At 35.6% G+C, this 23,571-nt stretch overlaps 1 protein-coding gene across 5 annotated transcripts in view; it reads right to left on the bottom strand.

The window, feature by feature from the left end:
- PHTF2 (putative homeodomain transcription factor 2) overlaps nt 1–23,571 on the bottom strand; it is a 64,598-nt gene that overhangs the window by 20,564 nt on the left and 20,463 nt on the right. For 3 of the 5 annotated variants that reach the window (XM_018068089.2, XM_018068090.2, XM_008928883.3), the window contains 7 exons: nt 17,908–17,964; nt 17,505–17,516; nt 14,352–14,421; nt 12,377–12,535; nt 7,477–7,642; nt 6,642–6,806; nt 955–1,156 (listed from right to left, as the gene is read on the bottom strand). In XM_018068089.2, the coding sequence (XP_017923578.1) occupies nt 955–1,156; nt 6,642–6,806; nt 7,477–7,642; nt 12,377–12,535; nt 14,352–14,421; nt 17,505–17,516; nt 17,908–17,964 (831 nt within the window). The remainder of the gene's footprint in view (nt 1–954; nt 1,157–6,641; nt 6,807–7,476; nt 7,643–12,376; nt 12,536–14,351; nt 14,422–17,504; nt 17,517–17,907; nt 17,965–23,571) is intronic. The other 2 variants (XM_018068092.2, XM_018068091.2) reach the window with 2 other exon arrangements.

Here is a 23,571-nt window from a genome sequence, read left to right as displayed (position 1 = left end):
GAAAAAATTATAACAAACAAACAAAACCCAAAAAACCCCACACCAAAAAAACCCTAACAAAACTGTGATAGCAGACACTCTAACACAGAATTATCAACACACACAGTACAAAACTAACATTTACCTCTTCTCCCAAGGATAAGGTGCTACAGATTGCATGCTGAGATCACTTATTTATTTCACTTCTCATTTCCCTGATTTTAAACTATAGTTAAAGTATCCCTTACAGTAACAGAAAGAAAAAGGGCAGCAAAAAGATCAACTGTGAAAAGCTTTTTTGTATATTCTCATTTGTTATGAGATCACCAGAAAGGACCTTGTAAAGTTTCCTTCGGAGTCTTCCTGTCTTCAATGAAACACAAAAAGGACAAAAATAGCAAAGTTGCTCTCTGGGAATACAACAAATCCTTCCTCCCCCTGCAACATCATTCTCTCTTCCATGACAAACTCCACTTTCTGAAATGCTTCAAGGGCAGGACATTTCCCCTTTTTGACAGCCGAGTTGCAGACAGAAATAGGGACAGGCAGAACAGTCTGGGATGTCTTCTCTACTGTGTTTTGCACTGACACTGAAATGTTTTGATTTTCTTCAGAGGAAGAGATGAGAAGGAGAGAAGAAAGGACCCTATTCTAGTCTCTGCCAATTTCTCTTTAATGTAGATCTCACAAAGCAAGTTCAGCATAGAAACATCTCATCCATTCTATCAAAGAAATTTAAAACTGTTTAAAAATCCTTTTTCTTAAAAGTCCTTGATTTGATGAATTTCGTGAAGAACGTAAAACGCTTGGAACTGATAAGACAACTGAACCTCGCTATCACTGCTGAGAAAGCACCTCCTGCAGAGGAACAAAGCGAAGTTCCTGCTCTGAGATGAACCTTCATCACTTTCATTCTGACTTCATCATCATTTGACAAACTAATAATCTTCCTTCGAAAGCAAGAAGCACACTTACTTTGTGATGACTGTGATTGCTGAAGACCTCTCTGGCTGTCGAAGTGCTCCACCCCGTCTCTTCTGGCCTGATCACTTCACAGCGACGCTCGTGGGCCTGCACACATTCCTCACTGCCTTTACCTGTCTTTTTCCCATCAAGGGACACGTAGCCATTATCAGTCTCTGTGGATTTATCTATTGAGTTCTTTGCTTTCTTAGACCTATATTTAAAACAAATACATGTATTAAATTAATTATTCTCTCAGTTATTTCCCAGTCTAAGTCCTGCTTATTCCTCTCAGATCCTGTTTTAGTTCTACTACTAAGATGACCACAAACAAACAACATTAACACTTGATGCAGTATTTGTAACTATTTAATCTTGTAAATAATACTCATTATTTTGTAACAATTTTAGGAAAGTATAAACTGTCAGAGTGTGTGAATGAAATGTGCACCATTATCTACTGAAAGAAAAGGAAATATATTTTTTAAAACTAAAACTTTCGCAGCAACTTTGGCAATAGAAGAACCACAAACCTCAAATGTAAATGAGAAACTCCTCTATTCCATCTTAACGAGAAAAGAGGTATGACAGAAGTTGCTTTAAGGATTATTAATTCAAAGCAAGCATGCAATTTCCTGAAGTTGCAAACATGCCTTTTATTACTCTCTACACAGATATTTTTTGTTGTTTTAAATACACTTTGCTTATTGACAACTCTGCTAAACAGAAGGGGATTTACCTTTTCCTGTATTATCCTGTAACACCTCAGTAACATTTTTAAATATATCTTACAAACACAATAATTAAACCTTTTTTCAAAGCATAAAATCTTAAGACTACTTATAATGGTGAAAAGTCTTCCATAACATCCTCTAGAACCAAGGCCCTTTACTAGTCAATAGATGTAGCAGCAAGACTAATGTAAGAAAAGGGCTTTCTCAAAGCAAACATTTGGATGATTACACTTCCAAACTAGAAAGTGCAGTGGATGAAGGAATGAAAAGGAATAACAGCTTGCTACCTTACTGACAGAGACTACTTTTAGTCTTCGATTAAGCTTCTGTATTCTCAAAGTAAATTAGATTTTACTTGTTAGCTTCTCAGAATGCTTGGTGGGGAAGCAGGGGGGAGAGAGGAAGAGGAGAGTGTTATAAATTAAGCTTCCAGAATTTTTTACTTTTATTACAAGCAGAACACTGGGCAGAGATCATAGAACTACCAAGAATCTGTCCAGTTGATCTTGTGCTCCTATGAGGGAATATGTATTGCCTTTCTCTTTAAGGAGTGAGGCATTCTGTGAGGGCTTGGATTACACAGCAGAAGATTAAATTCCTCTTTAGTATGTACATCAAACAAATTGGGAGAATTTGGATAGTCGCCTCACATTCCTTCCAAGATAAGGTATCCCACACATAAAGGGGAGTCCTGAACACAAAAATTCATTAGGAAGAGCTGGATAAAATGGAAAATAAACCAAAAAGGACCAATTCTGTCGGAATGCAGACAAAATAATGAAGAGAAGGGACAATGTTACCATGGTGTTTCATCTTCCTTTTTCATCTTTAATCTCATTTCCTCACCCCTGACTAGAAAAAATCTAACATTTATATTTCTTTTAAAGCAAAGGAACTGCTGCTCCACTTCTCTTACATGAAGCTATGGAACTCACCTAGTATTCTCTGACCTACTCCCAAATTCTTGGCCAACTTAATTTCTAAAAGAATACAAAACCATCAGAAACACTTTCTGCAGCTACTATATATTTGCATGGATTAAGTTTTATTACAAGCTTACAAAAGTAAAGAGCCAGCACATGCTTTAGCATGTGTGGTGTGCTGGAGATCAGTCAGTGAGCCTCCTGTTTGCAGACTGCCAATGTGAGAGCTCACATAAGGAGCTTGAATTTTCTAGGTCCATTAAGATAATCTAAAACATTACTGAGGCTTTGGACAAAAAGGTCAAGCTATCACCAGTAAACACACTAGAACTTTATTTCTGTGCCATTCCTTAATGCCACTGTTTAGCCAAGTTAATGAAGACAATTGACAATAGGGAAAGCTCCAGTTATTATTGAATGGAAAACTTTGCTTTTCCATGTTTGGAATAAAGCAAGTACTGTCCTTTAAGTGGCAACTCACTGTAAAAGTTTCAATAAGGTCAGTTGTGAGTACTAAGGAAGTAGTACTAATATTAAATTATCTGCAATAAGGAGGAATCCAGAGCAGCAAATTTGTAATTCATTAAATATACTTCCAGCACTATTTAAAAATTTCTTTTTAACAGTGCAAAAGCAAACACAGCTCACATCACATGCACACACACATGCAGTCAGACACACTTCCTCCACAACAGGAGTGGATTAACATGACTATTCCAAGTTTGACTTGAGAAGTTTTTATACATTTTATAAAAAATTTTAAAGCTACTAGGAAGAAGTAACCTCAAACAGTTGAATAAGAACAGATAAAAGAAAGGACTTAGACATATATGGACAGTTTGTTCAGACAGGATTTCACTACTCCAGCAATGTTTAAGTGCTAAAATCACAAGAGGAATACTACCCATCTGATATCAATTAAGGCTCATTCTGAAAAACAGGTAGCTTGTCTGAAGTCTTTATTTGCTTCTAACATAAAAGCCAGTTATCTTTTGTAAGAATCCCTAAGTTTAAGTGTAAGCCTCAAGCCAGAAAGACATACATTTAGGCTTAAAATTAGACTTTCATGCACTATATTGTGCTAAAAAAACAAAAAAAAACAAAAAAAATAAAAAAACACAAACAAACAAAAATCCCCCAAAAAACCAAAACAGTTTTTCCCTAGCAGACAGAAATGTATAGTTTCCTAGAATTACTATATATACATATATCATAAATCAACTTTTACAGTTTTATGCTAGAACTAAAAGTATTTAGAGCAAGGCAGACAATGCCATGAATAAATCCAAGGTCTTAAAAGGTTTGAACATGTGCAACATCTAAGTCAAGAATGACTTAGTCTTATTTATGCATCAGCTAGAGAAAATACTACAGAAGATTTAAATCAAATTTCTGGAAGACTTTAGATTTTCACTGTCAAGTACTCTATTCCAATGTATTACCATTGGGATTGGTCACAAAAACTCTCCTCCCTGTTCCCACTGTGAAACTTTTAGAGAAGTTATAAGATTTCCACTGGAGTAAGGACACAGAGCAAAGTCTCAAATCAGTACTACCTTCTGAATAAATCACCTGTTTGGATATTGCCTTCTTTTCCAGTGAAACTATTCAGTATTTTCTAAACTGTCACTGTGCTAGATTAAAGTACAGAATTATATTTTATCAGTCAGACTGAGTTCTGCCATTCAAAAGGATATTTATTGAATACACAGTTCCAGATTAGCAATGACCTGAGTGTAGGCAAATGATCTAAGTACACAGGCTCCTGCCCTAAACCAGAGAACATAATTTCTGAGGTTAATTTTGAAATCATGTATTTATAATCTATATTTAAAACTCCAGAAAATGTATGTCAAAGCTTAATATATGTGAAAAACTGTCGTAAATAAACACTAATGAGACAGTCTAATGTGCTTATCTAAAGAGCTCCCAGATATGTCTTAGGAAACAGGACAGATATTCTTTAAGCAACATTACCAAGCGGTCAATGTACTCCACACTGTGCTCTTGCTTCCTCACTCCCAGCCCCACTCTGCCACCCCACACTGCTGACAAAGCTGTTTGCATTACCATGAAAAAAATTACATGAAGAAACTGAACTGCATGGTTGAAAAAGAGGTTTTTTTTTTCAACTAGACAAGTTCCTCATATGGTTTGTATGGCTCCAGACATACAAACAACTGTGCCTCTGCAACTGAAGAGGTGACAAAGGACTAAGGGCTATTTACAGCATTCTCAGTCACTCTGTGCTCTTTTATCCTTTGAAGATACTGTATATGTTAAGTAGTAATCATGGAGGCTTAACATCTATATATATATACACACTACCTCTCATTAAATGGTTTAAACAAGTCTTTAGAGTAAGTTCCACACAGCCCTTCTCAACTGAAAACAGTCTGAGCCCAATAGGAGGAAAGGTAAGGAAAAAATGAATCTTCCAACACTTCTCTTCTTATTGAAGATCAGTATCTTCAACGAATGGAAAACATTTAAAAATTTACAAGACTATAATCAAAACATACAACAAAGTAATGCATTCAGACCCGAAGAACAGCCATGGTGCCTATTACTGTGACCTACAGTTTATCAAAGCTAGATTAATCTACACAGGAAAAAGTCAAGTGAACTCTCCTCTTGCAATATTTTAAAACATTGTTAAAACCTCTTCAAGGTTTCAAGTAGATATTCCCAGAATATCTTATATATAACTTATATAACTTATGTAACATAACATAAGTTTTCCCAGTGGTTAAGAGCACATATCACAGGTATGACAGACATATTAGTGTTGCCATATTTAAGATGCAGCATGCACAACAAAACATCAATGTAATAACTTTGCAGTATCCCTTTTCTCAATTTCACACTATGAACAAATTTTCACTTGTTAATACATGCTGATACATAGCACGCAAAATACTGCGTGTATAGCATATCTTGAACACATACTGCTATAGAATGTTTGTTTTTTTAAAAAAACTTTTTAATTGCCCAGGGCACTAAATCAGCAGATTGATCCTTTCCAAGATAGCTCTGGAATCCAACAGGTTTAGGTGTTTCTTCTAATTATAACAAAATTTATCTTCTACATTTATTTATAAACTAAACACTGTGCCTATTTGAATCCTGAAAGCTTTTCCTTCAGAAAAAGTGTGTGATTTGATGACAGTGACAGAGTTCAATAAGCATTCTTTCCGAGTAATAAGCAGCTAATGTAATAAAGTAAAACTGAAGAGTTGAACTGAGAAACTGAGCTGGTTTGCTCCTGATAGCCCACACAGAGTACTCCTAATTAAATAAAAGTTAATTCTCTACCTTGCTCTCATGAGATCCTGCCTGGAGTACTGTGCTAAGCTCTGGGGCCCTCAACATGAGAAGGACATCAATCTGTTGGAGTAAGTCCAGAGGAGAGACAAGAAGATGATCAGAGGGTGGAGCACCTGTCCCATGAAGACAGGCTGGGAGAGTTGGGTTTGTTCAGCCCAGAGAACAGAAGGTTCTGGGGAGATCTTACAGCACCTTCCAGTCCTAAAGAGGGCTACAAGAGAGCTGGAGAGGGACTTTTTAAAAGGGCATGTAAAGACAGGACAATGGGTAATGGCTTCAAACTGAAAGAGGGCAGGTTCATATATAAGGAAAAAATTATTTACTGTGGAGGTGCTGAGGCACTGGAACAGGTTGCCCAGCAAAGCTGTGGATACCCCATCCCTGGAAGTGTGCAAGGCCAGGATGAATGGGGCTTTGAACTTGGTCCAGTGGAAGGTGTCCCCGACCATGGCAGGGGGGATAGAACCAGATGATCTTTAAGGTTCCTTCCAACACAAATTATTCTATGATAATTCCATATTTTTTCAGAATTATTGCATCAGCATTTGCAAAAGTCAAGAAACAACAATTAGTACATTTTCAAATACTGAGATGAGTTTGCTATTAAGAACAAAAAACTAGATCAATAGAAGTTTAATCATTACATCAATGTTTACTTATTTAGAAAAGGGATAGTGCATCTCTAACACATACGTAGCCTTAAATAAATACAAACCCTGATAAAAAGAAAGCAGCATGCCAGATATCTCTGAAGACAGCGCCAATACTGCAAGAGGTGCTTGTACCGTAGCTCTGCACTGTTCCCTCCTGTGTGTTATCTGTGGTACTAGAGCCATCTCCTTCCCTATGTACTTCCAAATGTGCTGCTTTCCTTAATTTCCTTCATCAAAAGAGATTAAAATTGGAAAGTAGCTTTGTAAGTGCAATTTGCTAGTTCTGTAATGTGTTCAGCAGTTTAAGCATGCAAAAACAAGCAAGATTTCAAAAGTATTTTGCTAAAGTTTTATCGTATAAATTTTATAAATTCCATTTAATAAAACTAAACATTGCACATTATCATAACACTTAAACACAAAATAAATTTCACTTCATCATCAGAGGCTTAGACTACAAAATTCACTACTGCAGGGTTTCCCATTTTAATGGGACAACTCACAGTGGCAAACCAGTCAGTGAAGTACTTGGAAGAAAGGTTCTACACTTCAGAGAGCATCTCCTTTAATGTATGCTTCCCACAGATCACTGGACAGTATTGCATAGTTATAAAACTACATTTGCAGTAATATAAACATTGTCACTCTATTCAGATAGAAACTGTTTTGAGGCAAAAATTCAGATTCAATGCATTAAAATTCAAATAAAATTATGCATAAATTAGCCAATGCATAAAAGTTAAAGAGCACAGTTAAGCACCCATTTTAAAGTTTCAAATAAAAACAGAGCACTAATTTCTCATCTCTTGCAAAATAACCCCCTACATTTTTTTCATGCATGTTCTTTACAGCAGTTCAACAATCCTAAATGATAAAGTACTTTAACACAGACTATACCTTCTTCTTTTACCCCCTGTGCTAGGAGGTGGCTTAGGAGTTCGTGTTGAAACAATCTGACAGTGCACAGTCCCAAGTAGCAACATTAGCCATATCGGCCCAATGACTTCAGTCAGAGGTATATTATGTGGGCTTTGGGCTGTATAGAATAGCACTACAGCAGCAACTGGAAAAGAAGGGAAATGAAGTTGAGTTCAATATTTGAAATGCCTGAAATGGCCTACTCGTTATATGGCTTTTGTTAAAACCAAAACCAGTCAGTTAGCCCTTTACCTGCATTTAAATCACCTCATGTAATTCTGAGAGAGAAATCCTAATTGCTAAAAACCAGGAGCAATAAAGGTTTAAACACTTGCCTACTGTCTTAATACCTATCTTTAATTTCACACTATATTATAGGTATTGCTCAAAAAAAAAGGTGGCAGAATGAAGGTGGGGAAAAGCATTTGGAAAGCTATATCTGTCATGAAACAACTTTAAATTACAATGAAACATTTGCAGGAGAAAAAACCAAAAAGCAGCTTAAACAAATGGAATTCTAGATCACCTATAATGACACAGCACAATCCAACAAGTTAAGTGAGACTTGAGACTAGAAACTCTGTATAGTAGAATGTATTTTAAACTCCATATTCCAGTTAAGGGACAAAATTGCCCATCTGGATAGACAGCCACTTGTAAGAGCAACCAAGTATATATTTCACATATACTTGTGTGTATATTTTTTAGCAGTGAGGAAAGATCAGAGACAAAGCATGTAAACTACAAGCTAGTTCAGCTGAAGTGACAGGACTCTAACTAGCACTTGTGGTTGGAAAAGGAGGAGCTTCTAATTCCATCACTAACTAATAATTTTGTAACCCTATAACCACTTTCCACATACAGCCAACACCCATCCAGCTATTCTTTCTCCTGTACCCACAGCCCGACCACTTAGAAACATTTTTACAGGCCCCAGGTCAATCTGAACACATTCACCAGGTGTGGGGCAGGCAGGAGAGGTAACCCCTCTCTTTTTCTGCTTATTCTATGTCCTTGCCACTCTGCCTCTCTGGCTTGGAGTACTGTGTCTACAAATCAGCTGAGAGAAACTATCAAAAAAAAAAAAGCCCAAAACAAAAAGCACAGAAACTCCAAGACACAATTCAGAAACAGAACTGGGAAATAATTATATGTTCCTACCACATACCATGAGAACTTGGTTTTGTTCTTGTACTACTAAGAAGTTAAAGTCCCATAACTTAGGCCTACTCCTAGCTCAAGAAATACATGGTATAAGTTCAATAGTTTTCACCAATTCTCTACTGAAATTAATCGAAAAAAATGCAGCCACATGCAAAGCTACATGCCACATTCAAACACCTAAAATAAATCACATGAAGCCACACCTAACAGCAGATACCTGGACGTGATGTTCTCCACTAAAAAGAGATTCAATGTGTTTTTCATTAACTAATCTTTCACAAGGTAACCAGTATTAAAAACATAATGAACATATGAAACAACTGAAATATTCTTGATTGTGGAAAAACTATTTCTAATTCCTCCTCAGTCTTTTTCCTAAATTAAAGCACAATAGTCTTGCATAGAACACACAGGGTATCTTTTATTATTACGTGTGGAATAAGTTTTTGCTGCATGAGGTTTCTCAGAAAGACAGTATGCATCTATGAGAAATCCAACTTATTAAAAAATAAAAAAAAAAAGGTACAGATAGCAAAAGGTACAGATAATGTTGTCTCTTTCTAAATGAGCTTATCTAGATTCTCACACATACATTAGCTTCATGAGGTATAAGTGTAAAGAAGTAGTCAATTTTGACTCCTACCATAAAATTAGGATAAACATATTCTTCTGAGAACACAGAGCTCCAGAGATCCATGTGAAATGATTTGCAAGAGTAGGTCTACACAAAATAATTTTAAACTTCACTACTGCTACTTAATAGACATTTAGCAAAGCAGAGCTGTCTAGAAGAAATCATGTTCCAGAAGACAGGAATCTGTAGACTGGGGACTCCCACCACAACGTTTCACACAGATTAAGGAAAATGTTACCAATCTCCTGATCTTTCAGTGGGAGGGGAGGGAAATCCAAGAATTTCTTTGTGCCCAGTGTGTCAATATGCTCTCCTTCAGGTTATCCAAGAATTGGTCCTACCAACAGGTAGGTAGGAGTGGTCAGAACAGGATTTCTCACAGCACTTTTAATTATTTCTTTACATATTTATAGTATTTCGACTTCCACTTTCCTAAAACAGTGGTTTATTTTGTGAAACAGACACAAATGAAATTATATCACACTGAGCAAAAAGTTGTCTCAAAGAAAGCAATCATACATTTCAAAGACCAACAAGCATTTATTTTTAGAGCATTTAAGGCTTTGAAATACTTGTAATAGCAAATTTAAAAAGGCATACATACTTATGTATCTCACCACCACAGTAAACAACCATTACATCACTGTTAAAGTTTCTTGCTTCATACTTAAGAAATACATGATAGAGATATGCATTGTACTTTCACTCTTGATTTTCCCATTAGAATATAAAAACATTTTTAAAGTAAAAATGAGGTACTATTATATATTAGATAGATAAGGAGTCATAAGAAAAAGGTTTTACTTCTACCTTAAGTCACTGGCCTGTTGTGTGACCTTGAACAAAAAACATTTGTCTGTAGTTCTCTTATCACACATTGTGCTAAGCACTTTACACTAAAGGAAACCAATGCAAATAAACCTGGAGTTTAAATGTACAGCCAAGGAAAGAGCTTTTTCTACAGACTTACATAAATGCTAGCAAGTATCCTCTTAAACCTAATCAATTTTAAAGCAGTAATGCAGTTCATAAATCTATAGAAAACACTTCACAATTAAAGAAAATAATTTAACTGAACATATAAACAAAATAAAATCAGACCATTTTACAACAATGTCAGTGAGAATCTGTCATGATGACAGAAAGTCCAAGTTACAATACAAAATCCAGATTCAGGGTAGAATTATGGCTGCTGGAATTTGAAATTTCTTTTCTTACTTTTCCATCATAGATTCTTGACGTTTTGGTGCTGCCTTGCCAATCTTGTTAAAATCAGTAACTGAGCACAGTGCTTGGGGGGGGTGGGATGGAGTGTGTTTTAAATAGTTTCCAATAAGTAAATCTGTCAATTTAATTTCATTTCCATGTTCTTTTAATTTATTTCAAAAACTATCAAAAACTCTGCAGCTAATTCAGCACAGTTTAGATATCAAGTATTTAAAATAGTTTATAGAGTGATATGGAATACAATTAATTATTTTATTTGTTAATTCACAACCTCAGAAATATCAGAAATACTTCATCATGTTATAGGCTATATGGGTTAGGGAACTGATGCATTCCAATCATAACTTAGTAAATCACAGATCTCAAGAAATCTGAGGGGGGAAAGCATTAATTATAAGATAGCTCTGTAATTAATGTCCTAAAAACTTGCTTGCACTCAGAATCTGCATTGTCTTACTATTTTGCTACTTTTAGAGTCTTATGAAAACTCCATATATTTTTAAAATAAATTTCCCAATAAGAATATAAAAAATTACTGTTTCTCAGAATAAGACACCTATGAACATAGTAACTAACTACAATTTCTGTCTTTTACTACCTATATTACTACAAATGAGTTTAAAATTATTAACACTATGAGATCTCTTACTGTAGTACAGACAAATGCTAATGTATGCAACAATACTTCTTAGGAACCTATCTCAGAAATGAGGATAAGAAGGACTTTTGATAAGAGGTCACATGAATATTTGCCAGCATTGCAGGTCTTGAGGCACTGGCACTATGAAAATAATTTTATAGCTGCTAACATCACCAGATGAGGTACTGTCATTTTTTTTTTTAAAGTCCCTATCTTTTTTAATTAAAATTTCCAAATGATATAGTGATTCACAACTGAAAGGACAGATGGCAAAATTAAAAACATAATATTGCATCTTAATTGATTTCAGTGGAAAATCTATTAGTCATTTAGCTTCTCAGGGTACTTAAGTTGCTCCCAACTTTCATTAACCTTCTGTTCCATTTCTGTTGTACCTACTTCTGAAACACTTATTCTTCACCCTTTTAGATACTGACTCACTCCATTACATTTCTTCCTTTCTAGTTTTCTTCTTATATATTACATATATTTAAGAGAATCACAAAGTCAGATTGCTCGAACACAATACTGAACATCCCAAAAGTTGTGAACTCCATTCTGTTTGTTAACAGTTTCCCAATAGCCCTTCTATAATCTAGGAAACATAAAATTAAGATGCACAGTCTCCCCATTGCAGTAGGAAAAACAGCAGAAGCACAGAGGACAGTAAGTCCCTCATTTGCCAGTCATTCAGGAGCACAGCTGAGGTCAGACTGAAGTAAGTTAGAAGGTCACTGCCTCTCATGTAACAAAATAACATGTGGAAGGACCACTGGAAACTGGTCCATCAGATCACCCTATGAGGCTGCACAAGCTGCACACACCTTGGCAGGCTTGGCCTTGCTTGTTTCTTGATCAGAGCTCTTGATCTGCACAAGAACCAGACACACCAAAAATCGAAGGCAAGATACACTCCCTAAGCCAAAAGTTTCTTCAATATTGCTCAGTCCTGAACTAAATTAGATAGGCCTGAAAACCTAAATTATACACAGAGGTGACAAACTAATGTGTGCTAAATGCTGAAGACAGTCTGTGAGGAGATCCTTACATTTTTCATTTTGTCCCTAATATATATGTAAAAGAAATGTTAATGAAGAGACAGAAAATATTGGAATGAATCTTAACAGCATAACGTGAACCAAGTAGCATACTGCAGCTTCCATACAGTTAAAATAAGGCATTCAGTTGAAGCTGATGCTGTAATCCAACTCTACCTTGGAGAAGGTAAAGAACAAGCAGCCAGAAAAAAATGACCCGTGATGTCACTTGTAGCCACCACCTGTAGAAGAACGGAAAGAAAACAACTCTCACGATTCCTTTGCGGGTCAAAGATGTCCAAGGACTTTCAGGTTTTGCTTTAGCAAAAGCAGATCCTTAAAAAAAAAAAAAAAAAGAAATTTAGATTTATTTCATTCTTACGGCTAATAAAAAACATCTAGTTGTACAAAAACTCTACTCTAGCAGAGTAGTTAAGATAGTGAAATGGTGGAAGTACGAGATTTGTTCAAATAATTGTGTTTAATAATTGTTCCTTTAAATAACTATCTCCTCCATCCAAAATCGGCATAAATTGTTGGTGCCCTCTTGGCTGCCATTATCAGGAATTTCCAAAAATTCCTGTATTTTGGAATGTTTGAATAACAAAGCATTGGCATTTCTTACTATGTCAAAATTATTTTTAAATAAATTACTAAAAATTGCTTTTTCATAGAGGTATCAGAAACTTGTTATTAAACAATAAGAAGTCTTATGAAAACTATATGTCCATGCATGCACAGCAGAGCCCTTTCCAACACAGCAAAGGGATCTAAAATATCAACATCTGTAAATTGCTCCAGTCATGTCATTTGGGAAAATGGAATAAGGTTGAGAAGCACTGAAGTGGATCTGTCCAACTGAGGACTAGCCTCAGGAGCAGGGAAGCCACCCAAAGAATATTTTTGTCTCTCCTTCCACACCATTTTTCATCTCTCTCATTGAAATGTCCTTTCTCTCCATTTCTTTTTCTTCCTGCAAATTCCCAGCTAGAAAAGTGTGTAACATTTACTTAATGGGGATGTGACTTAAATTATGCCAAGTTATTGATTGGAAATGGCAACTACTGCATGCTTCTATGCCATTCCCACCTCATTTACCAGCAGAACTGGTATTAGTGAGCTCTGTGCTGCCACAGGTAAAACACTGCCAGCACTGAAATTGCTTTAATGCCAACTTAGACATCCACGCAGAGCAGTCATTTAAATGTTATTCACTTACATCATCATACTTTAAAGTTCAAATGTTATTTGATTTTGTTTCTTTCTCTCACATTCCCATTTTTAAAAGGTTATATTGTAATATTGCACACTCACAGATGTTAAAAGAGATAATGACAGGAGGGGGAGTTCAAGTAATACCCTTTTGGAGTTTTTCTGGACCCATCATTGGAACCATCAGCTCATCTCAGGTCCATATCCCCACGCCCAGATTAGGACAGAGGCAAAAAAGCAGGTGGAAATCCAAACCATGGAACAAACACCATGACCAGGCCCCTCCCAGGGCTGTCCCAGAAGAGCCATCAACCCCACTGTCCAAGTGTGAAACACTCACAATGAGTCTCTGGGAATAGCTCTCCAAGTCACCTTTCAGAGGAGAAGGAGATGCTGTCTGGGCAGGTGGGACTCACTAAGGGATGCAGGGGAAAAGCTGCTCATATTGCCCAGACTTACTATAGGACAGTTAAGGGATGAAAAATCTTATATTATCTAACCTTCTATTGCTATTTTGTTATTTAAAACAGGCAAGAAACAGTCGTGGCCTGTACAATTTCTATTTTGCAGAAACTTCAACATAACCTTTCCTCTAGATGTCAGAAGATTTGGAAGAAGTTTGAGTGCCTAGTAATTGGAGATTTCTGAACTAAAAATTTTTAAATGTTTATCCATGATAATGCACAAGTTTTGGGTTTTTTTCCAAAATCTAACTCTATACAGCAAAATTTAGATCAAATTCTTAAGCCTTCAGTTTAATCTAGACTTCATAATTCACCAATATTTCCTATCCACCCACTTCAGAGAAGGGTTATATAGGGTTGCTGTGTTTTGGTTTGCTTGGGGTTATTTTAAACTTACTAATACACTCTTGTTATAAGACACAGAATGGCTGTTATTATTATACTGAGAAATGCAGCTTTTTCTAGCTCAGACCTACCTCTTACAAGATCAACATCTATGAGGTCTGGTTTCACATGCCCTGTTTTCTTTGGTTTGTTTCTCAAACCCTGCAAAAGACAAATACTATCAAAACACATTCATGCAGATAACACACATTAAAAAAGACAAAAATATCTATGTGGTCAGTAATTGTATTTAACCTACACTGCTACTGAAAATTCAGACAAATATGTCAACTTCATAGATTTAAAATCTAGAAATTAAACATTCCAAGGAACAATGCATAATAGATGCCTTTTAAACACTTTACAAGCTAAAAAAAACCCAACCAATTACTGACCCATGAGGCAATTTTTCAAACACAGTTACGCACTGAGAACTCATCTCCCATAGCTTGGCATTATGCAGACAAAGTATGTACACACTTGCAAGAATTAGTAATACACGTCTATTAGGTTTTCAGAACTTTTGCAACAAATTACATTCCTGAATCTCTTTTCTCCTTAGATGTCTAACGAAACTCCACAAAATGCTTACATTGCAACTCTTTAATTCCAAACCTAGACAGCAAATCACGTTGCAATGCAGGAGCCACTAATCAGCAAGTTCTCAGAAATCCAAATTCTAGACAAGTATTGAATTTTTTCTTCATAGTGAATATAAATTAGCCAATTAAAAGGAGGGGAAAAATCCCACACAATAGGAAAGCAGCAGGAAGAAAGGCAAGTTTATTTTGTCTTTTAGAAACAGCATCTTCCATCACTGAAGAACCAAACTCTCTTGCAAAGCTTTCAAGTTTGCTTTTAATGTTAAAATGTGATGCTGTACTCTCAAGTCTCAGAGACAGTTGTGAGTTTATTCTGCTCCCTTTAGATTAGACTCTTGGTCACATTAGCCAATAAGGAAACCACAGAGTACAATTCATGCAGAGTAAAATAAAATATTTCAAAAAATATTTAGGATACAAATGGAAATGTTATGAAAGTCATTTAACTGTTTTCATTCAAAAAGCAGTTACATTCACTGGCAAGTTGTACATTTCTACCACTGCCCTATTTCATTCACATGTAAAACCACTTATTACTTAAATGTAAATATTAAATATAGATGAAAGCATAAAAATGAAGTTATTATCAACGAGAGACAGATCAGTGAAATCTGGAAATGTTAATCTTTATACAAACAATATCAAGCAAAATGTTCAACTGAATGCAGCTCAAAGTATTTCTCACATCAAAATTCAACTGGATTTATTTTCATGCTGAAATAAAGATAAAATTAAAAAATCAAACTGTTTACAATGAGCTAGATATGTAGTCATTACCTGATGTGTCTATTAGAAAAATGGGAGTTTGTTTGAAACAAAACAAAATTAATACACAGAACTGAAACATGGGTCAGACAAAATGCACTCTGAGAATGACTAATACAGAAACCAGTTGTACTGTAGACTTAGGCACTGCAAAGACCTTAGTATGCAAAATTTTTACAGAACAGCAGTCCCAAAACTGCAGTAACTTTATGCAGAATGAGAAAAGAAGCCCATAATTAGAATTAGAAATTATAATCTAGAATCAGCTACAGATTCTTGTGAAATTTTGCATAAGCGAGCCATTCCATTTCATAAAAAGATCTGAAGCTTAAAAAGAAAATGCTGAATGATATAATAATTTTCAAATGTGTTAGTGCTTACAGGCCACAAGATCTTTCTTGGAAGTCTAAATAAAGATGTGCCTCTTAGAAGAAATAATCCCCTAGAAAAATACACATAATCCTTGGAAAAATGTACCACTGTGGCTAAAATTATGTTTTCATTTTAAAGAAAGAATTCTGAAAAAAATAAGTCAAGTGTATAACTTGATGCAACTTTCATGGGAAAAGAAATGGTGACTCATTCCTTAAAAATTCCATTAGTCAAACTGCAAATGTTTTCAGTGTCCACAGACTACACTGAGTTGGTTCTTGTACTTTTTGCCACATACAGTGAAAGAATTCCATTTATGCAGATGCAATTTCTCCACTCTCTTAATGCATCACAAATATCTGTAATATATATATGGAAAACAGCAGTGTTTCAAACTAAGATTATTTTTAAAAAATATTCATAGTGTTTCATAATGCTCAGACCTATCCAGTTGGTTCATATAATTTCTATTCAGCACCAAACACATTTCAGCTAAGTAATAGGAAAAAAAAAGTTTAAATAAAAAATACTTAAAAGTAGGTGCTATTATTGTAAAAGTCCTTTTAAAATTAGTCTTAATAGATTCTATTATAGTTCTAACTAAATTATCAGTTTATAGTAAGAGAAACAGATTTTCTACTAAAAATAAGAAGTTTTCAGATTTTTAGTAAAGTTAGTTTATAAATTATTATATGATTATATAATATACACATATATTAGATATATTCATAAATATCAAAGTACTGTAGGAGCTTTGGGATTAAAGCACTAATGTGCAATGCCTAAACTTGGCCGTGTGCCTCACTGTTATCTGTATTGCATGAAACTCAATCAATACAAACTGATACAGACACCATCAGTAGTTTGTTAGTTATTGTACTCCTGAGCCAAACGAGATGGATATAGATTAAGCACAGGGCAATATTTGCAATAATTATTTGAATGATGTGCTATTACACAGCAGTTACAAGAACTCCTGTCATAGCTGTGACTGGCTTTCATGACCATGGGAAGGACTCTTCAGGCACCCTTGGGCTCAGCCACGGGGCTGAAACACCTTTGGGTCTGATTTAATGTGTGTATTTCTGTACAGAAATCAGGGAATTCTGTAGCTCAGGTTTCCACAGAAGGCAAGCACATCCCCCTGCATGTTTTATTTAGCTATTTAAGGACTGCGGCAGGAAAAAACCCACCTCCAGGGAGACTGAAGCAATGCACCTTTTACTGATGTTAAGTATTAGCAACATGTTGAAATTTGTGCAGCAGTACCATACTTCTTGCATGCAGTGTTTGAGCAAAAAAAGGTTAATTGCGAGGAAACGTTAACTGAATTAACACCACAGAGTATGACATAATATACAACCCATAGAACTATCTTATATAGCATCAATTTTCTCCAAAGCAATTTAGCAATGTGGCAGACACTGATGGCACTGTTAGTTAAACCAAAATGCACAGAACACTGTTAACTTGCTTGTTCAGAGAAACAAAGCCTGAGGTACTTACCAGTCTAATAAACTGTACAAAACAATGACAGCATCATAAAGGAGGAAAAGTAAACTGCAGGTATAAGGTAACTAACTGAAAGCAAAGAGAGCTCAGATAACTGACATTAGAATTCATCAGAAAGAAAAGCGAAAAGACAGAGGTAATAAAACAACTAAGCCCTGGTTTAAGATAAGTGAAAAGAAAAAAAAATGTACTGAGATACAAAAATGTGTATCACATTAAATGCTGCAGAGTTATTAATTATGTAAAATAAATAGAGCATAGTATACTGGTTACATTTGGTTACACTCCAGAAGTCTAGTTTTACTTTACCACTATTAAATACCACCACATACAATGTAAATTACGTGAGCGCACACAACCACCAAAAGAAATAAATGTTGAAATGCTGTATTATTACCTTTATTTCTCTTTGCTCTACTGACTTTTCCCATATTTGTTGATCATATGCTCCAATCTAAAGAGAATACAGAAAAAATACCACCATTAGGATTTAAAAGACATTGATCAAACAAAATCAATCAACCTGCAATGACAGAAGCATGAAGCCAGCAGGTTATTTGCTTGGGAAGGTTTGTTTACAAAGCAATCTTTATCTTCTCCGCTCCATCTTGGCTGGACAGGATCTACCTAATCTGTACAGGAGTTGTGATACAGGGCAGAGGTGAGCCAGGCAGCCCCAGCCGCATCCCGGGCGTTGTGCAAGTCAGAGGACTGAGAAGACCACGCTCCCTCCCACTTCAGGTCAGGATTGCAGTCTCTGTACCGACAGAGAGCAGAACTGTGGCAGCAACACTGACACGGTCTTTCAGTTAACTTTACAGGAATACCACGCATATGTAGCTGAACCCATACCTTCAATTAATTTATTCTTTTTTTAAACTATCTCCCTCTCTAATTCCCATTTCGTTCCACCCACTTTTACAGCTACATGGTCTTTAGTGTTATCTCTTCAGAGCACACAGCAACAAGATATATGGTCAAGCTGCTAATCAACTAGATTATAGGCCAGGGGAAACTCAAAGAATATCAGGAAACTGCCCTTTTCCCGCCAAAGCACTGAAGAAAACGTGTTCCTAGTAGACCTATTCCCAAATCTGTTCACTCTCATTTAGCTGCTAGTCTATTTATTCATGAAACTCTTCCAAATAACTTAGTTTTATTAAACCTGAGCAAGTTTTTGGTTAAAAAATTGAAATAAAAAGGAAGCGTTTTCTCCCAAGCTCTAACCTTACCTCAGTGTTGTAGAAAACTGTATTTGTGAGAGCAGAACCACAGACTATTGAGCTTTAAACCCAGTCAGCAACTAGGCACTACACAGCAGCTCACACATAGCCCCAGAGCAGTTACTGTGAAGAAAATTAACTCTATTCCAGCCACAACCAGCGCACATTGGTCTTGCAAGCACTTAATAAAATCCTAGCACTAAGACCAGTTTCGATGGGTTCTGTCATTTTAAATAACCATCAATACAGGTAGCTATAGTTAAGAAATTACTGTGCACTTATTTATCCAACATAGAGAGCCACTCTATGACTGTCAGATATTTTGAAGAAGGGCAACCTTAAACTTCAGGAAATTCCCGTGTAAGACAGTGACAAGAACAACTCAATATATGAGACCATATATCCAACTTTTGTAAGAAGTTATCAAAGACCATCAGTGCTTTGAACTCTGCATGAATAGTACTTCTAGGTAATATTCAGCAATGACCTGTTTTATTCTGGCAATTTGAAAGCCTTGCCATCCCAGCAGTTCTACCTCAACATATAGATCACGTGCACACATGTGTGCACACACTGCTGGTATCTGGGGTTTGATTCAGATGACAAACTTTGAGCAGTTAAGTGCAGGATCACTTTTAGGTCATGAGGGAGAGACAGATGTGGCTCCTGAGATCTTTTACTAACATGCAGAGCTGATACAAGCAGCTCAGTCAGACACCTGACAGAGGCAAGAGGAACAACTCCCACTATTTGAGCAAATCTGCTCAAATTCAGTCTTACTGCAAGGGTATGACTCCTCCTTCCAGTTCACAACTGCAACAGACACAAAAGACCCAAGCACAAGTGCACACACCTTGTACCAGAAAACATTATTCTGATTTCTCTTTTATTATTTCAGCCTTCATTAATTTAGATGTTATAAAAGAAACAAAAAAAAATAATTCTTGGTTAAAAGGATCTTTTAACCAAGGACCCAACATAAATGCAAAAATATACCCAGGGAAGCCAATAGGCAAACACATCCATAAACAAAGAAATCTAAAGGCATCTTTTGTACCTCTAAACCTCACCAATCATGAAAAAATACCAATAATAATAAAAAAATTTCTAATTTAGAGCAGTAAAGCTCAAAGTACATCTAAAATTCGAAGTGAGAACAGTAAACTGAATTACTGAATTGTCCTTTCTCAAATTTAAATATTTCCCACTCACAAAAGCTAAAAATTTCTATAGTTTGCTACTTTAAAACTTTGGGGAAAAAATCTACTGACTTTTTGGTAATAATAAATACTTGACACCTCTCATTTGGAAAAAAAAAATGAGACTGTGAAAAATAACTAGGGAGTCAGGCACTGTACTGGGCAGAATTAAGCACTTACTACAATTAAAGTAATTAAACCAAAGGAAGTTTAACAGCTAACTCCACCTGGATAACAGCCAGCAATTAAAAAGTCAATATATTGAATAACCACTCCACCCAGTATTTATATCTAATTGTTCTGGCTTTTTCTCTAAATACATTTCAAACGAATTTTCAGGCCTTCCTGGTTTTCATTAAATTTGCTAAGAAGAGCCTCAAGTGAAATTTTTGTGCTGCATAATATTGTGTCCTTCCCTTCCCACTTCAAAAAGAAATAAATTCTTTCTACAAGGACAGAGAAGGGGATGCAAGTCTCCATTATGCAAGAACCAAACTCGGAAGGAAGCCTTTGTACCAATAAAGCTGCAAAGCAAACCCTATTCCTAATTCCATTCATAGCTGAAACTGGTGTAGAGTTGAAAGTCTTTAAAACAGCATTCTTCTTTTAGACAAATAACAGGCCATTTTTTGAAGGAAGTCTGGGAAACACAGATCCCAGAAGACATCTGAGGCAAGGAAGTTGACTGATTAAAAATCCTACAAATATTCCTTTTCCCTCCCTAGGGAGCACAGCTTCCATCTCCACATAAAGACAAGAAGCGGGGATTTTGCCATTCACATTTTTCTTTCAATGTTGCCCCATAAAGCAACTTTTCCAGCAGCAGGTAAAATAAAACGTGAAAAGTACTTTAAAGGACATGGTCTTTTACAACTGTTTTATTGGAGGAGTGGATCTGTCCGATCACCTCTGATCAATTTTAGTTATTAAAATCTGAGCACAGGATTACTAAGTAAGGGCATACTGCTGCAAACCAAGAGGAGTTAGATAGAATTGCAGACAGCAAGTACCATTGCAATCTCTCACTATGTTTGGGGTTTCTTTTTTAATCTACCTAGTATCACCTCTCTGTGTTTTAACAAAGTTTTAGAAGCACTTCAGAGAGCAGGAACACATGCCCCTCAGCACATCAGATTTAGACGTGATACTCAAGTTCCCCTCTCGCCATCTGCATAGGTATCTCTCTATACTTCTCTTCCAAGTGTAACAGAGGAAAACACTTGAAAACAAAGCCATCATTATAAAGTAGCATACTGGACACTGGCACACTTCATTTACCACATTAAACAAAAATAGGTAGAACCAGTGCTACTGAAACAAGACAAGTGAAAAACACAGCCAATAATTTGTTTTCTCTCCCTTATGTCAGGAAAGCACATCTAGAATTTGTGAAATTCTTGCAGAATTCACTGAGAGGTGTTTTTCATTTACAATAAACTAAATTATAACATATAGTGATTACTAGAAATGCTAGACACCTGTATGAATTAAATGCAAGAACATAATTTGTGAATTAATTGAAGAATGTAAATTAATATTAGCAAACCTTCCCAGTTTTAAATTATCAAGAGCACCAGTCAATTCCATCTTTGAAGAGTATTTGGAAAGTATTTACATTTGAATTCTGTTTCATTTTAAATCTAATGTAAATCTAAACCAAATGTAGGCTCTGGTTCTTGGCTATTCATGTAATTCTTTCAAATTGTACATACCTCCAGGACACTGAAAAGAAGCCTAGTATCTAGCAATGCCAAAGAAATTAAGGTCTAAAGGCAAAGAAAAGGAAGGAATAACCTTCCAGAGATAAGATCAGGTTGGAATTTGAAGAATTTAAATATACACAAAACTTGATCAAAGCAAGGTTTCCCTCAATATGCAACTGTCCCCAAGGCTCCTCCACAGGCATTCAAGTTTCCTTGTCTGGAACTGTTCCAAAATTAATGCCCTGATCAACTCCAGTACTTACACACTCCTGAACCCACCAGCTCTGCCTGGAGTCTCATTCCTTATAGTTGCAAGTTCTGCAGTATCCTTCAGAGAAAATTTAAAGTACGAAACACGAGAGTCAAAAAAATTGTACAATTTTTACGTATACAACTATAAGAAAGGTTTTTTAAATCTCTTCAAAACACAGTGCAAGACTGTTTGTCACTGACACATTCAATCTATCAGTCCAGTCTACAACTGGCAATAGACTTTTTTTTAAGTAAACTATACAACATAATATCCCAATTTTAATCTGATTTCACACAGAAATTTATTCTAAGTTATTTCATGAAATAGCTAATCCAAAAGGATCTGAAAATTGTACTCTATAGCATTTTTTTATTTAGTATGATTTGGTAGAAAATAAGTTAACAAAAAGTTGGATAACAAGCCTATCTTATCATTTTTAAATATATCTTTTATCACCAAGAATCAACAGCAACACAACCCTGTTGTAGGAAACTTGTCAGTAATACATTACAGATATTAGAACTTGTGGAATAACCTGCCTGCAGCAGAAGAAGATAAACTAGCAGATGTTATTTTATATACTCTTAGTTTAAACTGTGCATCTCAGGCCTCCTCAGTGCCCAGATTCTATCCAGTCTATCCAAATCTTACCTCTAAAGAGTTCAGTTCTCAAGACCCCATGCCTCAATAAACACCAAGGAAAGAAGATGAAAGGAATTCTGTTTCTTTACATATTTGCAGAACTAACAACCATTCTTCAAGCAGCTATAAAAATTTTTGGCATATAAGAGATTACATGCAAAGACTGACAACTGCAGCCACTCTTTTGCAATGGAAAAGCAGGGGTTTAGTATCCTAAATTAACTAAGCATAATAAACTTTCCAATATGTTTTCTTGAAAAAAAAAAGTTTTCTCACAAGTAATTAATTGCAAAAAAATTAACAAGTTGTCTGTGACTTGGCATGAGATATTAAGCTATACAATTACACATTTGGTAAAACTAAACTCATCTGATAGAGCTAGCTCTTTACTGAAAGATTAAATAAATTTCAGACCCTTTTTAAGTGCAGACTCCTCATAATGTTTCCAGTTTTTAAGAGGTATGTGCACCTCTTGAAACTATCTAAAATAATTGCACTTATTCCTTCCCAATGGAATACATCAGAAAGCACTTGATAACATTTTTTTATACACCTAAAATTTGTTTGGCACCTGTGCAGTTTGGTTTTAGAACATTAACAGCAATTAGCCTAAGTAAACAGTTAAGCAACTGAAATAAAAATTGCTGTGTTTTCAAACAAAGCCCAGTGGAAAGGGCTTTTACACTGTGTGATATTTCTTCCCAATACCTTTCTCATAACAAACCACATGCGCATCAAGATTGAATTTGAGCTTTGTGAATGACACTGATATTGGCTTTAAGCTAATGTAGTGATGGTATCAACCTGTAGCCCAATACTCACAAGGCCTTCTGATTCTAATGGAATTGATCAATATTTCAGGAGACATTTATAATTTATGACCACGCAGACTAGTAAAGATTATAATCCTAAGAATACATAGTATTTCCTGTTGGATCTTAAAACTTTAATGTTTATCAATAATGAAACCTGCGTGCTAAGCTTTGCTCTTTAAAACCTCTAAACACTTTTACAAGCCACACCACAATGGTATTACAAATC

This window comes from Manacus vitellinus, unplaced genomic scaffold (assembly GCF_001715985.3).
Source record: "Manacus vitellinus isolate BGI_N305 unplaced genomic scaffold, ASM171598v3 scaffold_13_pilon, whole genome shotgun sequence".
NCBI classification, from domain to species: domain Eukaryota; kingdom Metazoa; phylum Chordata; class Aves; order Passeriformes; family Pipridae; genus Manacus; species Manacus vitellinus.
Note: the sequence above shows the minus strand (reverse complement) of the source record. Positions and strands in the feature narration are given on the sequence as shown.